Source organism: Cyprinus carpio, chromosome A3 (assembly GCF_018340385.1).
Source record: "Cyprinus carpio isolate SPL01 chromosome A3, ASM1834038v1, whole genome shotgun sequence".
NCBI lineage: Eukaryota > Metazoa > Chordata > Actinopteri > Cypriniformes > Cyprinidae > Cyprinus > Cyprinus carpio.
In genome coordinates, this window is record NC_056574.1 from 25,004,142 (window position 1) to 25,022,121 (window position 17,980).

General features: G+C 33.2%; 1 protein-coding gene across 1 annotated transcript; it reads left to right on the top strand.

Moving 5' to 3' along the window:
- The first annotated feature begins 11,302 nt into the window (after positions 1 to 11,302).
- Positions 11,303 to 16,278, top strand: LOC109054596 (UPF0472 protein C16orf72 homolog). The gene is made up of 5 exons (XM_042725851.1): positions 11,303 to 11,425; positions 11,547 to 11,819; positions 12,871 to 12,951; positions 13,049 to 13,324; positions 14,299 to 16,278. The coding sequence occupies exons 2-5, from the start codon at positions 11,624 to 11,626 to the stop codon at positions 14,541 to 14,543; spliced, it is 798 nt and encodes a 265-aa protein (XP_042581785.1). The 5' UTR covers positions 11,303 to 11,425; positions 11,547 to 11,623; the 3' UTR covers positions 14,544 to 16,278.
- Positions 16,279 to 17,980: the final 1,702 nt, after the last annotated feature.

A 17,980-nucleotide genomic window follows, 5' to 3' on the forward strand; every position in this document is an offset into this window, starting at 1 on the left:
CCAAATTCAGTTCACCCATCACTGCTGTCTTGCTGGTTATACTACAACACTCATTTTGAAATTAATTCCTTTTGCACATTCTTTATGATTTTTTATTATGAAAAATAGTTAATAACGTCACCGTTATTGAACATAATAGTTAATAACTTTACTGTAACACACTGTATTTCAACCAAATTCAGTTCACACATCTCTGCTCTCCCTGCTGGTTATACTACAACTTTAATTTTGAAATTAATTGCTTTTGCAAATTTTTTATGATTTTTTATTATTAAAAATAGTTAATAACTTCACCGTTATTGAACATAATACTTAATAACTTCACTGTAACACACTGTACTTTCATCAAAATCAGATCACACATCACTGCTCTCCTGCTGGCTTTACTACAACACTCATATTGAAAATAATTGCTTTGGCAAATTTTTAATGATTTTTTATTATGAAAAATTGCTAATAACGTTACTGTAACACACAGTACTTTCACCAAATTCAGTTCACACATCACTGCTGTCTTGCTGGTTTTACTACTACACTCATATTAAAAATAATTGCTTTGGCACATTTTTATGATTTTTATTATGAAAAATAGTTAATAATGTCACCGTTATTGAACATAATAGTTAATAACTTTACTGTAACACACTGTATTTCAACCAAATTCAGTTCACACATCTCTGCTCTCCTGCTGGTTATACTACAACTTTAATTTTGAAAGTAATTGCTTTTGCAAATTTTTTATGATTTTTTATTATTAAAAATAGTTAATAACATCACCGTTATTGAACATAATAGTTAATAACTTTACTGTAACAGACTGTACTTCCACCAAATTCAGTTCACACATCACTGCTCTCCTGCTGGTTATACTACAACTTTCAATTTGAAAGTAACTGCTTTGGCACATTTTTTATGATTTTTTATTATGAACAATAGTTAATAACTTTACTGTAACACACTGTACTTTCACCAAATTCAGTTCACACATCACTGCTCTCCTGCTGGTTATACTACAACTTTAATTTTGAATGTAATTGCTTTGACTCATTTGTTATGATTTCTTTATTAAGAAAAATTGCTAATAACTTTACTGTAACACACTGTACTTTCACCAAATTCAGTTCATACATCACTGCTCTCCTGCTGGTTTTACTGCAACACTCAAATTGAAAATAATTGCTTTGCCACATTTTAATGATTTTTATTATGAAAAATTGTTAATAACTTTACTGTAATGCACTGTACTTTCGCCAAATTCAGTTCACACATCACTGCTCTCCTACTGGTTTTACTACAACTTTCATTTTGAAAGTAATTGCTTTGGCACATTTTTTAGAATTTTTATTATGAAAAACAGTTAATAAATTCACCATTATTGGTCATAACAGTTAATAACTTTACTGTAACACACTGTACATTCATCAAATTCAGTTCACACATCACTGCTCTCCTGCTGGTTATACTACAACTTTCATTTTGAAAGTAATTGCTTTGGCACATTTTTTAGAATTTTTATTATGAAAAACAGTTAATAAATTCACCATTATTGGTCATAACAGTTAATAACTTTACTGTAACACACTGTACATTCATCAAATTCAGTTCACACATCACTGCTCTCCTGCTGGTTATACTACAACTTTCATTTTGAAAGTAATTGCTTTGGCATATTTTTTATGATTTTTATTATGAAATATAGTTAATAACTTTACTGTAATGCACTGTACTTTCACCAAATTCAGTTCACACATCACTGCTGTCCTGCTGGTTATACTACAACTTTCATTTTGAAATTAATTGCTTTGGCACATTTTTTTGAATTTGTTATTATGAACAATTTGTTAATAACTTCACAGTTATTGGACATAATAGATAATAACTTTACTGTAACACACTGTACATTCACCAAATTCATTTTACACATAACTGCTCTCCTTCTGGTTATACTACAACAGTCCAATTGAAAATAATTTCTTTTGCACAATTTTTATGATTTTTTTTATAATGAAAAATAGTTAATAACTTTACTGTAACACACTGTACTTTCACCAAATCCAGTTCACACATCACTGCTCTCCTGCTGGTTAAACTACAACACTCATTTTGAAATTAATTGCTTTGGTACAGTTTTATGATTTTTTATTATAAAAAAATATTAATAACTTCACCATTATTGAACATAATTGTTAATAATGTTACTGTAACACACTGTACTTTCACCAAATTATGTTCACACATCACTGCTCTCCTGATGGTTGTACTACAAATTTTATTTTGAAAGTAATTGCTTTGGCACATTTTTTATGATTTTTTTATTATGAACAATAGTTAATAACTTTACTGTAACACACTGTACTTTCACCAAATTCAGTTCACACATCACTGCTCTCCTGTTGGTTATACTACAGCACTCGTTTTGAAAATAATTGCTTTGGCACATTTTTATGATTTTTTATTATGAAAAATATTTAATAACTTCACCGTTATTGGACATAATAGTTAATAACTTTACTGTAACACACTTTACATTCATCAAATTGAGTTCACACATCACTGCTTTTCTGCTGGTTATACTACAACTTTCATTTTGAATGTAATTGCTTTGGCACATTTGTTATGATTTTTTATTAAGAAAAATATTTAATAACTTTACTGTAACACACTGTACTTTCATCAAAATCAGTTCACACATCACTGCTCTCCTGCTGGTTTTACTACTACACTCATATTGAAAATAATTGCTTTGGCATGTTTTTTATGATTTTTTATTATGCAAAATAGTTAATAACTTTACTGTAACACACTGTACTTTCATCAAAATCAGTTCACCCATCACTGCTCTCCTGCTGGTTATACTACAATTTTCATATATTGTAAATATAATTGCTTTTGCATATTTTTTTAATGATTGTTCAGTATGGAAAAAATAGGTAATATCTTTGTAACTACATAACTTCATGATGTAATAAAATTATATATTTTATGGACTTTGGTTCCACACAATACAAACATGTATCTCAACTTAGATACCTAATGCAGTTTACTTTTCAGTTAACTGTAGGATGTACAGTAATAGCACATAATGAAAATGAGAATTCTTAACATAAATTATGTTGTTACCCACCTAACATAGATACTCTCACAGTGTCATTAAGTTTGGACTTTGTTTTGTGTCTGCACCTTTCCCTGCCTGTGTTAATTGCCATGGTCACTGATTTTTTGTCATTTCATTTAGCTGTGGTGCAACTAATCACCTAGTTTGTATTGCCTGTGTGTTGGATTAAAAAACTAGTAATTAAATTTTAAATTTATTTTTTGAGTCCATGGTTGCTTTTTAAGACACTGTTTTCATTTTTAACAAATATCTGTATTCATGTTTTTGTCTGTCAAGATGATATACACAAAACCAAGGTTTTTTTTTTTTTCATTATTATTAAAATAATTTTATTAATTCATTTATTCATTCATTTATTTATTCTTTTATGTATTTTTTTATTGTAATTGTATGCACTCAAATAAATGTAGAGAAAATATGTATTATTGTTTGGAGAGAAAGATACAGTTACTGACAAACTTTTCCAAAAAAAAAAAACAAAAAACAAACAAACAAAAACAAAAAAACATTATAATTGGAATGCTGTTACATGATGAAATAGGTCTATCTTAATCTTTTTATTAATGTAATGTCGATTCTGAGCAAACTATCTTTTTATGTAAATATATAAGAACAAAACTTTATTTTTATGTTCAGGTGCATCTCAATAAATTAGAATGTCGTGCAAAAGTTAATTTATTTTAGTAATTCAACTCAAATTGTGGAACTCGTGTATTAAATAAATTCAATGCATACAAACTAAAGTAGTTTAAGTCTTTGGTTCTTTTAATTGTGACGATTTTGGCTCACATTTAACATCTCAACAAATTAGAATACTTCATAAGACCAATAATAATAATAAAAAAAATTTAGTGAATTGTTGGCCTTCTGGAAAGTATGTTCATTTACTGTACATGTATAAAATACTTGGTAAGGGCTCATTTTGCTTTAATTACTGCCCTAATTCGGCCTGGCATGGAGGTGATCAGTTTGTGGCACTGCTGAGGTGGTATGGAAGCAGATTTCTTTGACAGTGGCCTTCAGCTCATCTGCATTTTTTGCTCTCTTGTTTCTCATTTTCCTCTTGACAACACCCCATAGATTCTCTCTGGGGTTCAGGTCTGGTGAGTTTACAGGCCAGTCAAGCACACCAACACCATGGTCATTTAACCAACTTTTGGTGCTTTTGGCAGTGTGGGCAGGTGCCAAATCCTGCTGGAAAATGAAATCAGCATCTTCAAAAAGCTGGTCAGCAGAAGGAAGCATGAAGTGCTCCAAAATTTCTTGGTAAACGGGTGCAGTGACTTTGGTTTTCAAAAAACACAATGGACCAACACCAGAAGATGACATTGTACCCAAAATCATCACAGACTGTGGAAACTTAACACTGGACTTCAAGCAACTTGGGCTATGAGCTTCTCCACCCTTCCTCCAGACTCTAGGACCTTGGTTTCCAAATGAAATACAAAACATGCTTTTATCTAAAAAGAGAACTTTGGACCACTGGACAACAGTCCCATTCTTCTTCTCCTTAGCCCAGGTAAGACGCCTCTGCCGTTGTCTGTGCTTCAGGAGTGGCTTAACAAAAGGAATACGACAACTGTAGCCAAATTCCTTGACACGTCTGTGTGGTGGCTCTTGATGCCTTGACCCCAGCCTCAGTCCATTCTAATGTGAAGTTCACTCAAATTCTTGAATTGATTTTGCTTGCCAATCCTCATAAGGCTGTGGTTCTCTCGATTGGTTATGCATCTTTTTCTTCCACACTTTTTCCTTCCACTCAACTTTATGTTAACATGCTTGGATAAAGCACTCTATGAACAGCCAGCTTCTTTGGCAATGAATGTTTGTGGCTTACCCTCCTTGTGAAGGGTGTCAATGATTGTCTTCTGGACAACTGTCAGATGAGCAGTCTTCCCCATGATTGTGTATCCTAGTGAACCAAACCGAGAGACCATTTTGAAGGCTCAGGAAACCTTTGCAGGTGTTTTGAGTTGATTAGCTGATTGGCATGCCACCATATTTTAATTTGTTGAGAGAGAGAATTGGTGGGTTATTGTTAAATGTGAGCCAAAATCATCACAATTAAAAGAACCAAAGACTTAAACTACTAGTCTGTGTGCATTGATTTAATACACAAGTTTCACAGTTTGAGTTGAATTACTGAAATAAAAGAACTTTTCCATGACATTCTAATTTACTGAGATGCACCTGTTTATTTAAAATAGACGTAACTGTAACTGTAGTAGTACCCAATCAGGAGCAACTTTCAGTTAATCTCTACCTGCATCATTGCAAGTAAAGACGAAAGTTGCTTCTCTGATTGGCAGGTGAAGTGTGGTAGAAATGCAGTTGTGATTTAATCTGTTAAAACTATTTTAAGTAATTACAGTGTGTTACAGTAAAGTTCTTAACTATTTTTCATAACAAAAAATCGTAAAAAATGTGCCAAAGCAATTACTTTCAAAATTAATGTTATAGTATAACCAGCAGGCGAGCAGTGATGTGTGAACTTAATTTGGCGAAAGTACAGTGTGTTACAGTAAAGTTATTAACTAATGTTCATAATAAAAAATCATAAAAAATGTGCCAAAGCAATTAATTTCAAAATGAAAGTTGTAGTATAACCAGCAGAAGAGCAGTTATGTGTGAACTGAATATGGTTGCAGTACAGTGTACTACAGTAAAGTTATTTACTATTATGTTCAATAATGGTGACTTTATTAACTATTTTTTTTATAAGAAAAAATCCTAAAAAATGTGCCAAAGCAATAAATTTCAAAACGAGTGTTGTAATATAACCAGCAGGAGAGCAGTTATGTGTAAACTGAATTTGGTGAAAGTACAGTGTGTTACAGTGAAGTAATTAACTATTTTTCATAATAAAAAATCATAAACAAATTGCAAAAGCAATTACTTTCAAAATGAAAGTTATAGTATAACCAGCATGAGAGCAGTGATGTGTGAACTGAAATTGGTGAAAGTACAGTGTGTTACTGTAAAGTTATTAACTAATGTTCATAAAAAACATAAAAAATGTGCCAAAGCAATTAATTTCAAAATGAAAGTTGTAGTATAACCAACAGCAGAGCAGTTATGTGTGAACTGAATTTGGTTGAAGTACAGTGTACTACAGTAAAGTTATTAACTATTATGTTCAATAACGGTGACTTTATTAACAATTTTTTTATAAGAAAAAATCCTAAAAAATGTGCAAAAGCAATTAATTTAAAAATGAGTGTTGTAGTATAACCAGCAGGAGAGCAGTGATGTGTGAACTGAATTTGGTGAAAGTACAGTGTGTTACAGTAAATTTATTAACTATTTTTCATAATAAAAAATCATAAAAAATGTGCCAAAGCAATTATTTTCAATATGAGTGTTGTAGTAAAACCAGCAGGAGAGCAGTGATGTGTGATCTGATTTTAATGAAAGTACAGTGTGTTACATTAGAGTTATTAACTATTATGTCCAATAATGATGAATTTATTAACTATTTTTCATAATAAAAATTCTAAAAAATGTGCCAAAGCAATTACTTTCAAAATGAAAGTTGTAGTATAACCAGCAGGAGAGCAGTAATGTGTGAACTGAATTTGGTGAAAGTACAGTGTGTTACAGTAAAGTTATTAACTATTTTTCATAATAAAAAATCATAAAAAATGTGCCAAAGCAATTATTTTCAATATGAGTGTTGTAGTAAAACCAGCAGGAGAGCAGTGATATGTGATCTGATTTTGATGAAAGTACAGTGTGTAACATTAAAGTTATTAACTATTATGTCCAATAATGATGAATTTATTAACTATTTTTCATAATAAAAATTCTAAAAAAATGTGCCAAAGCAATTACTTTCAAAATGAAAGTTGTAGTATAACCAGCAGGTGAGCAGTAATGTGTGAACTGAATTTGGTTGAAATACAGTATGTCACAGTAAAGTTATTAACTATTATGTTCAATAACGGTGACGTTATTAACTATTTTTCATGATAAAAAATCATAAAAAATGTGCCAACGCAATTACTTTCAAAATGAAAGTTGTAGTATTACCAGCAGGAGAGCCGTTATGTGTGAACTGAATTTGGTGAAAGTACAGTGTGTTACAGTACATTTATTAACTAGTGTTCATAATAAAAAATCATCAAAAATCTGCCAAAGCAATTCCTTTTGAAATCAAAGTTGTAGTATAACCAGCAGGCGAGCAGTGATGAGTAAACTGAATTTGGTGGAAGTACGGTGTGTTACAGTAAAGTTATTAACTATTATCTTCAATAACGCTGAAATAATTAACTATTTTTCATAATAAAAAATCATAAAAAATTTGCAAAAGCAATTACTTTCAAAATGAGTGTTGTAGTATAACCAGCAGGAGAGCAGTGATGTGTGAACTGAATCTGGTGGAAGTACAGTCTGTTACAGTAAAGTTATTAACTATTATGTTCAATAATGGTGACGTTATTAACTATTTTTCATAATAAAAAATCATAAAGAATATGCAAAAGGAATTAATTTCAAAATGAGTGTTGTAGTATAACCAGCAAGAGAGCAGTGATGTGTGAACTGAATTTGGTGAAAGTACAGTGTGTTATAGTAAAGTTATTAGCTATTTTTCTTAATAAAAAATCATAACAAAGGAGCCAAAGTAATTACATTCAAAATTAAAGTTGTAGTATAACCAGCAGGAAAGCAGTGATTTGTGAACTAAATTTCGTGGAAGTACAATGTGTTACATTGAAGTTATTAATTATTATGTTCAATAATGGTGAATTTATTACCTATTTTTCATAATACAAATTCTAAAAAATGTGCCAAAGCAATTACTTTCAAAATGAAAGTTGTAGTATAACCAGTAGGAGAGCAGTGATGTGTGAACTGAATTTGGTGAAAGTACAGTGTGTTACAGTAAAGTTATTAACTATTTTTCATAATAAAAAATCATAAAAAATGTGCCAAAGCAATTATTTCCAATATGAGTGTTGTAGTAAAACCAGCAGGAGAGCAGTGATGTGTGATCTGATTTTGATGAAAGTACAGTGTGTTACATTAAAGTTATTAACTATTATGTCCAATAATTATGAATTTATTAACTATTTTTCATAATAAAAATTCTAAAAAATGTGCCAAAGCAATTAATTTCAAAATGAAAGTTGTAGTATAACCAACAGGAGAGCAGTGATGTGTGAACTGAATTTGGTGAAAGTACAGTGTGTTACAGTAAAAATATAAACTATTTTTCATAATAAAAAATCCTAAAAAATGTGCAAAAGCAATTAATTTCAAAATGAAAGTTGTAGTATAACCAGCAAGAGAGCAGTGATGTGTGAACTGATTTTGATGAAAGTACAGTGTGTTACAGTAAAGTTATTAAATATTTTTCTTAATAAAAAATCATAACAAATGTGCCAACGCAATTACTTTCAAAATAAAAGTTATAGTATAACCAGCAGGAGAACCGTTATGTGTGAACTGAATTTGGTGAAAGTACAGTGTGTTACAGTACATTTATTAACTATTATTCATAATAAAAAATCATAAAAAATCTGCCAAAGCAATTCCTTTTAAAATCAAAATTGTAGTATAACCAGCAGGAGAGCAGTGATGTGTGAACTGAATTTGGTGAAAGTACGGTGTGTTACAGTAAAGTTATTAACGTTTTCATAATAAAAAAAAACATACAAATTGTGCAAAAGCAACTATTTTTAAAACCAACATTGTAGTATAACCAGCAGGAGAGAAGTGATGTGTGAACTGAATTTGGTGAAAGTACAGTCTGTTACAGTAAAGTTATTAACTTTTATGTTCAATAATGGTGACTTTATTAACTTTTTTTTATAATAAAAAATCCTAAAAAATGTGCAAAACCAATTCATTTCAAAATGAGTGTTGTAGTATAACCAGCAGGAGAGCAGTGATGTGTGAACTGAATTTCGTGAAAGTACAGTGCGTTACAGTAAAAATATTAACTATTTTTCAAAATAAAAAATCCAAAAAAAATGTGCAAAAGCAATTAATTTCAAAATGAAAGTTGTAGTATAACCAGCAGGACAGCAGTGATGTGTGAACTGAATTTGGTGAAAGTACAGTGTGTTACAGTAAAGTTATTAACTACTTTTCAAAATAAAAAATCATAACAAATGTGCCAAAGCAATTACATTCAAAATGAAAGTTGTAGTATAACCAGCAAGAGAGCAGTGATTTGTGAACTGATTTTGATGAAAGTACAGTGTGTTACAGTAAAGTTATTAACGTTTTCATAATAAAAAAAAACATACAAATTGTGCAAAAGCAACTATTTTTAAAACCAACATTGTAGTATAACCAGCAGGAGAGAAGTGATGTGTGAACTGAATTTGGTGAAAGTACAGTCTGTTACAGTAAAGTTATTAACTGTTATGTTCAATAATGGTGAAGTTATTAACTATTGTTCATAATAAAAAAATCATAAAAAATGTGCCAAAGCAATTACTTGTAAAATCAAAGTTGTAGTATAACCAGCAGGAGAGCAGTGATGTGTGAACTGAATTTGATGAAAGTACAGTCTGTTACAGTAAAGTTATTAACTATTATGTTCAATAATGGTGAAGTTATTAACTATTTTTCATAATAAAAAAATATAAAAAATGTGCCAAAGCAATTAATTTCAAAATGAAAGTTGTAGTATAACCAACAGGAGAGCAGTGATGTGTGAACTGAATTTGGTGAAAGTACTGTGTGTTACAGTAAAGTTATTAACTGTTTTTCATAATAAAAAAATCATAAAAAATTGTGCAAAAGCAACTATTTTCAATATAAGTGTTGTAGTATAACCAGTAGGAGAGCAGTGATGTGTGAACTGAATTTGGTGAAAGTACAGTGAGCTTCAGTAACGTTATTAACGTTTTCATAATAAAAAAAATCATAAAAATTGTGCAAAAGCAACTATTTTTAAAACCAACATTGTAGTATAACCAGCAGGAGAGCAGTGATGTGTGAACTGAATTTGGTGACACTACAGTGTGTTACTGTGAAGTAATTGAGTATTTTATTAGTAACCTTTTTCGCGTTTCGCACTTTGCAGACGGTCCCTTCGGACTTGTCGCTCAGACGCCAGCGCATTGAGATCAACGTATTTTGTACAGAGCGGAGGAAAGCTTGTTTTCAGGCAAACTCGCTTGTAGCTCGTTTACTACATCACTACGTGTAAAAAGAGGCATAATTCGTGTACCAAAAACGTTTTGCTCGCGAGTTATTGATCCGGAAAAGTCGAATCTGTGAATATCTTGCCAATTTTACCGAACTCAATCAGTGCGATGACTCGAGGAACACTTCAGCTGATTCACTCGCGTTATTATTTACTCTCGCGTTTGTCATTCCTGAAACAGTACACGTGGACAAACAAAACGTTACTTCAATTTTTAAATGGATTATGTGAGGAAACCGTTTTTCTTGTTATAATGGGAAGATCTGCTAATGCGTAGAACTCCGTAAATGTGTGAAAACAGTTAGTTCAGAGTGGATTCTGACTTACATACAGTCGCTATGGAAATATTAAGATGATACATACAGATTATTTAATTATTTAACATTGAGTTTTTGTATAATTATCATTGTCCATTGACAAAATAGATCACTATACATACATACACACACACACATATATATATATATATATATATATATATATATATATATATATATATATATATATATATATAGTCTTTTTCTCTAATGTGTATTGTTTTTACATATTTATTTTTACTCACTTATTTTTATTTTGTTATCTGTGTCTTTTCATTTGTCACCCTGTCGGTGTACCGGAAGCTTCTGTCACCAAGACAGCATGTGTAAGCACACTTGGCAATAAAGCTCTTTCTGATTCTGATTCTATATTTACATTATTGTTGCTTTCTATCTGACCTAAAATGATCAAAATAAAAGCAAAAGCAAAAAAAAAAAAAATAATTATATATATAACTTATTCTTTAGTAATAGGCCGATATGTATTCTACAAATATTTTATTTTATTTATTTATTTTTAAACATGCCTGGAACATTATTATATTGGTTTAAAGACAAAAACTATCTGAAGGGAAAGATGCAAATGTTACAAAAATAATTAATCATTTGCATTTAAAAAAAGCTTACGTTAGCATTTAACGTAGCTACATATACACGACGTACAGTATTTAGGCGAACTATTCAGTGTGTGACTCTGAGCGCAACAGCGTTGACACGGGCATGCGCACAACAAAGCGGGCGTGTTTTAAATCAGATCCGCCCACATTAAAGGATGCCTGAAACTGCGCAGGGCAAAAGCGACCCTTTAACCGGGCTGGACAGCAACAGTCCTGGGTAATTAGATTTCGGCGTCACAAAAGATTCAAACCCGCAGATCCAGAACTAATAATACTAACCCGTACTTCCAGAACTAATGATATTAACCGACATTCATCTGGTGGTGTGTGATTTCAAGAGCGCCAGTTGACCAACGAGAGCAAGAAATCACTCAGAAAAAGAGCAGAAGTTCACCGAAGTTTCCCAGTATTCATCATGGAGGAGAAAAAGGAGGAGAGCGAAGCGGAGATCCACGAACACGGACCCGAACATTGGTTCTCCAAGTGGGAGCGCCAGTGCCTCGTGGAGGCCGAGAGGGAAGACCCGACCGAGGAGGAGGTGGACCAGAACCAGGAGAAACTCTGGCATCTCTTCCAGAATTCTGCTACGGCGGTGGCGCAACTTTATAAAGGTCTGTGCGCAGAGAAAGAGACCATATCGGCGGCCTCCGGTCTTCAGTGGCTCGGCTAAAAAGACCGTCTGCTTCTAGAAAAATATCGCGTAAACGCGTTGTTTCGAGACTGAACCACGCCTTTCGACTTAAAATCCCCTATCGGTCTCATTTGGCCACTAAAGTGCCAAAAGCAGCGTTTTATTCTTGTTTTTCACCGTGTGAATGATAACTAGCTTTAGCCGCGCCCGTCTGGCTGTGTTTGACAGTTTGTTCGTTGTTGTTATATTGGCCTTGCTAACCGGCTAGCCGGCTAGTTAGCCCTTAAACATGAGTTTTTTTTTTCACTCGGCTAAACTGTTCTGTATTGAAGAAGTGTATTTTTAAGTGGATCACATTTACGTTTTAAAGGCTTATGAAATTACATATTTTGATATAACGGCCTGCCGGTCAGCGAGCTAGCTTATGTCCCATTGTGGTTGTTTCAAAACCAAGTGTACTTAACTGCCTACCATTGTGCATGAGAGGCACGTTCAAAACGTTTTGAGACAGAGCCATTGGTTAGTTAACACGGGGGATATCTGAACTCGGGGAGAGTTATTTTACCCAAAAATCATTGCGCATGTTTTTGTTAACATTTAGTAATATGGTAGTTATTGTTTGTTTCAAATGCAATAGTATTAGTCTAATATAAAACGGATCTTTAATGTGTGTGTGTGTGTGTGTGTATATATATATGTATGTATATATGTATGTATGTATATATGTATATATGTATATGTGTGTGTATCTTTTAAGTTAAGCTTTTGCTTGAAATGTCTGAAATGAAATGCCTAGGCTTGCTGATGTGCTGAATGAATGTGTAAATTGGTGAGTGTTTCTTATTTTAACAATAAATTTGCTTTTTTTAATCCGTTGCAAAACCAGCGGAATTCATTGTGTATTGTCTGCACAGTTAGAAAAAGTATTTTCTATCAGCTTCCTAGTCTTCAGTGTAAAGGTTAACAATAGAAATCCTATCTGAATGCTTTTCTGGTGCTATTGTAGTTATCTCTGTTGTCCTGTCTTGCAGACAGAGTCTGTCATCAGCAAGGACTGTCATTGTGGTCTCCATTTCAGAACGCTGCAACAGCAGTGACTAATCTTTACAAAGGTAACTCGTTATATATTTGAGTTTACACACATCTAGAGCCCAACACTGTTCAATAAGTTTGATATGTAATAGCTTCTGACTGTGATGTGTTCAACAGAGAGTGTAGATGCACACAAGAGGAGCTTTGACTTAGGAATCCAGATTGGTCATCAGCGACGTAATAAAGATGTTTTGGCCTGGGTAAAAAAGCGAAGGAGAACTATACGAAGGGAGGATTTGATAAGTTTCCTCTGTGGTAAAGCGCCACCACCAAGGACTTCTAGAGCAGCCCCCAAACTGACTGTCATGTCTCCCAACCGACCACCATCATCAGACACAGTATCATCTGTAGAGACTGATTTACAGCCGTTCTGTGAGGCCATAGCACTACATGGTAAATATTACTGCCCACTCATAGTTAAGATACAGCCGACTGAGCATGATCGTGTATGGCAGTGTGCATATTTGTCTTAACATTTAGTGACTGCACTTTGTAGTTGACATATGGTGGTTATTTTTTTTGATATTATTGAATACTATATAATGCTATCCGCTTGTTAAGTCTGACCGGGTCATCACCGCTTCTGGGTCCAAAAATACTACGTATGTCATACCACAAGAAAACAACAAACGGTGCTAATTTACACACACAATGTGGTGTAATACTATCAGAAAATTCTAATCATAACCTTTATCTCCATACCAAAATCCCAGATGGCCAGACAGTGATTCATCTTTTGTAAATCGTTCAAATATTCGTATCTGTGATGCCATGAGCACAGAGACTGTAGTGTACACTAAGTTTAAAAAAAAAAAAAAGTTTAGCTTAAATGTGTAATATGAATAAATAGTGCTCATAAACGAGATGGTATTTTCAATTGAAACGAGAGCTTGGACCCAGAAACAGCGTTTCCTTGCGTCACGACTTAACAAGCAGATATATGTATTTATCTCACAGAAATCTCAAAAATTTTTTTTTTTTTTTTATTAGTTCATATTATTTGTTGATTTAACATTCTTGTTTTTGCCAATCTTATTAAAATTATTTGAATAGGCTGGCAGACATTGTTCAGGTACAAGGACAGTACACCTCTATGTTCCTTTAGGTTTACTCTCAAGCACAGCATTTCATATCTGTACAAACATAGCATCACTGCAGTACACTGGAAACATGAAATTGCCTTCACATTACCTACAGTACTCACTACATGTTATTTAGAGGTTTTTGTAAAAAGCACAGCCAGTTAAACCCACCACATCTTTAAGCTGTATCATTATTCATGGGTAGCGAATGTGGTGTTGACACAGAGTTGCTCAGTGTTTTTAAAGTGTGAAAGCATGTGCATTAAATCTCATCTTTGGTTCCAGGTCTAAGTGGTGCAATGGCCAGCATCAGCGTCCGCTCAAGCACTCCCGGCTCTCCAACTCATGTCAGTGGCAGCTCAAATGCAGGGCGCAGAAGGAACGGACTGCACGATGTGGACTTGAACACTTTTATATCAGAGGAGATGGCCCTCCACCTCGGCAGCGCAGGCACCAGGAAGCGGACCTCGGTCCAGTGCGCCGATGTCATCACAGACTCCCCAACCCATAAACGCAACAGAATGCTCTGAACTCACTTGTTGTTCTCTATGCTTTGTGCTGTTTAAAATAAAAGCCACTTGATCCTCAACACTTGCGTTTCCTCAAAAAGGAAACAAGGGGTGCAGTACACGTGCATATTCAATACAGGATGCCATACAGTGGAGGCTAGTTCAAACCGCTCCATGCATGTTGATTTTTATGTTTGTTCGTTTTTTTTTTGCAGTCGCCACACCACAGTCAAGTGACTGTATTATCTTTTTGAGTTGTATGCTATCAGTCCTCATTTTATTGAAAACATATTAACTAAAACATTACAACAACTAATAGGCTATTTTTAAGTTCACAATATCTCCTAGTTGGCTTCCTAGTATTGCCAAGCTAATAACTCAATGTTTGTTTTCAGATAAAGGTGACGGCATCACACTCTTAAAAATAAAAGTGCTTCACGATGCCATAGAAGATCCTTTTATCTAAATGGTTCCATAAAAAACCTTTCACACCTGAAGAACTTTTCTGTTTCACAAAAGGTTCTTTGTGGCAAAAGAAGGTTCTTCAGATTATAAAAAGGTAAGAAAGAAATGGTTCTTTAAAGAACCTTTGACTGAATGGTTCTTTGTGGAACCAAAAATAGTTCTATGGCATCGCTGTGAAGAACCCTTTAAGCACTTTTATTTTTTAAGAGTGTAGCTCATTTCCCATCAGGAAATTTGTCAGTTCTCCTTTGCACACTCATTGAATCGCAGTTGTGTTGTGCAACATTATTAGTCATACTTGAAACTGCTGCTGATCTATATGTTTGTGTTATGTTGAGAAAGTTGCAATAATGATTTTGCACTAATACTTTTTTTTTTAAATGAACCATATAGACATCAAAAGAAAGGCAAAATAAGTGAGGCTTATGATACAATGGTGCAATTGTTTTACATTTCAAGGCTGTTGTGATTTGATTTAGGGGTTAGGTGAATCTTTGTGCTGTAAGAATGATGTTCAGCAGAGCTTTCTCTCAGGAGAGGTACGGAAGTAGAGAAAAACTGTCATCTTGAAATGGAAGAGTCGTATAAGTGCTTTTCAAACCCATGTCAGAGGATTTGGAGAGCTGCACGTGTACAGTCCAGCTTTGTGCTGATGTATGGAAGTCAAGCTGTACTTTGACCCCCTTAAAAGTAGAAATATAAGTTAATATGAGCTCCTAGGTAATGAAAGTGTGTGCTCTTTTTGCTGATGCACTAATATACCACTCTTGATTTAACATGATGGGTTGTCTATTTCTTATATAAGATACTTTAGATAGGAAGGCCAGTCAGTCCTCACGCTGACATAGATTGAGTGTTTGGCATGTCGGGTAACTCTGGTGGTGGGAATCATGATGTGGAGTGTATTTTCTGTCATTTCCCAATCAAATTGCTTCATGCATACATATTTAATTACAAATGTTTCAGAACCAGTTTGATTTGTTTCTGTAATATGAATATTGGCTATTTGGTTATTGATTTCATGACTAATTCCATAAACATTTTTTTTCATAAATTAACATGGATCTAATATTGATTGCTCTGAAAATGAAGTGTTTATCGTTGATTGAATTGTCACGCAATGCATTTTGTTAATTTAAAAGTCAGGATGTAAAGCTAACATTTTGTTAATGTCGGGTTTGAAAGTATATTAGTCTTTTATCCAAAACATCATAATGGAACCACAGTTGCCATTTTCGAAAAACTTGCTTAAGTTACAGGCTAAGTTATTAAAGTTACATTTGTATATTCACATGAATTGTCTATGTTTTGTTTACAGTATTTTAACGAAAATAGAATTTGTCACATCCACTTGACCCTGAAAACAGCCACTTGTACCTATACTGATCAAAGCAGTGATTCCTGTTCAGTAATTAAATGGATCTTTATACAAAGCAGTAGAATTTGGACATAACTCCACATGTATGCAGTGTATTGTGAGTCGTGCAAAAAAGCAGAGACACAAGTCAGTGATTGCAAAACCTTCCTCCTGACAAACTAAATCTTTACTGGATGTACATCTGTCGTGGATAGATGGAAAATATTACAAATCACTGCGATTCTTGTGACTTTTGTCATAGGTATGGACAGTATTAACTGTGAAGTGCTTCAATAACTGATGCTCAACTGCCATCTTGTGGTAATTAATATACTAACAACAACAGAAAATGTTCTTGACCTATTTTTTGTGAAGAAAATGAAAATATGCGCTCAACAAAAATCCATTTTTAAACGAACTTCAGCAAAAGCTGACGTTCAGCTAAATGTTTCAATGCCTATTTAAATTGTAAAAATGATAGCCCTAATAATATATTTTAAAAAGTCCATTCCTTAACTATTTGATCTTAATATTATTCCATTTTTACACAAATTGTAGTGTTGACTGCATTCGAAAGCTCAACACTGAACCTGTCTTATTAACCTGTATTTATTTATGGAAAATTTATTTAAATGTGTATTTAAAAGTAGTTTTAAATTATCAAGCCCCTGCTGAACGAAAGCTTTAAACATTGTATTTCTCTTAGCAATAGTTGTACTGCAAACAGCCTTTTATTTATAAGCTTTATAAATCTGAACCGAAACACACCCTGAATTTGGCCTTATAGAGCTACACAAAACCTAACAGAAAAAAACAAAAAACGTAATCTCTTTTAACTGATCATTTGTTTAAAAAAATAAGAATTCAGGCCCTGTTTTACCTTTTTTTGTGGAAAGTACCATCTGTCTTGTCATGGCACATTTTCAAGGATTTTGACAGACAGACAGACAGACAGACAGACAGACAGACAGACAGACAGACAGATAGATAGATAGATAGATAGATAGATAGATAGATAGATAGATAGATAGATAGATTCTGTAGATTTATATTATTTTCTGTACCATTAACGGACAATCTGTTAAGCAGAAATTACTACAAAATTATAGCATATAGTAGCAAAGAAATCCAGCACAATACATACAAATTGAACATGGTTTATTTTTACCTTCTTTAAACATTCTTAGAAGTGCATTCAATGTTGATGTTAAGCCACTGGACTGACATACTTTAATGATTTCTTTATACCTTTCTGAACCTTAAACGTGGTAGTTGCTCAATGGGAGGACAGAAAGCACTCAAATTTCATTAAAATGATCCTCATTTAGATTTAATATTTTAATCCCCCAAGGTAGGCTACTAACCTCTAATTCATGTTCAGTGATTTTAGTGTTAAACTTCAGCTGGCGTGGTTCAGCAACACTGTTTTCCTGTACAGCATTTGAAAATATGACACAAAGATTCATGCACTCATGCCTGACATTTCAATACGAAACGAAGAAGAAAACTGTACAATCTGAATTAAAAGCAAAACATGAAGTGAGACACAGGTCTGCTTGTGCTCTCTTAGTATCTCTCGCCACGTGCAAGTTTGAGGAAACAACTGAATACAGCCTCCATTTATCCTTTATCTTTC

What these genes read in the sequence shown, in the direction of transcription:
- LOC109054596 (XM_042725851.1), top strand. Translation starts at nt 11,624, where the DNA reads ATGGAGGAGAAAAAGGAGGAGAGCGAAGCGGAGATCCACGAACACGGA. An exon ending in AGTGACTAATCTTTACAAAG is followed by an intron (nt 12,952 to 13,048) that starts GTAACTCGTTAT and finishes TGTGTTCAACAG; the next exon opens with AGAGTGTAGATGCACACAAG. An exon ending in TGAGGCCATAGCACTACATG is followed by an intron (nt 13,325 to 14,298) that starts GTAAATATTACT and finishes CTTTGGTTCCAG; the next exon opens with GTCTAAGTGGTGCAATGGCC.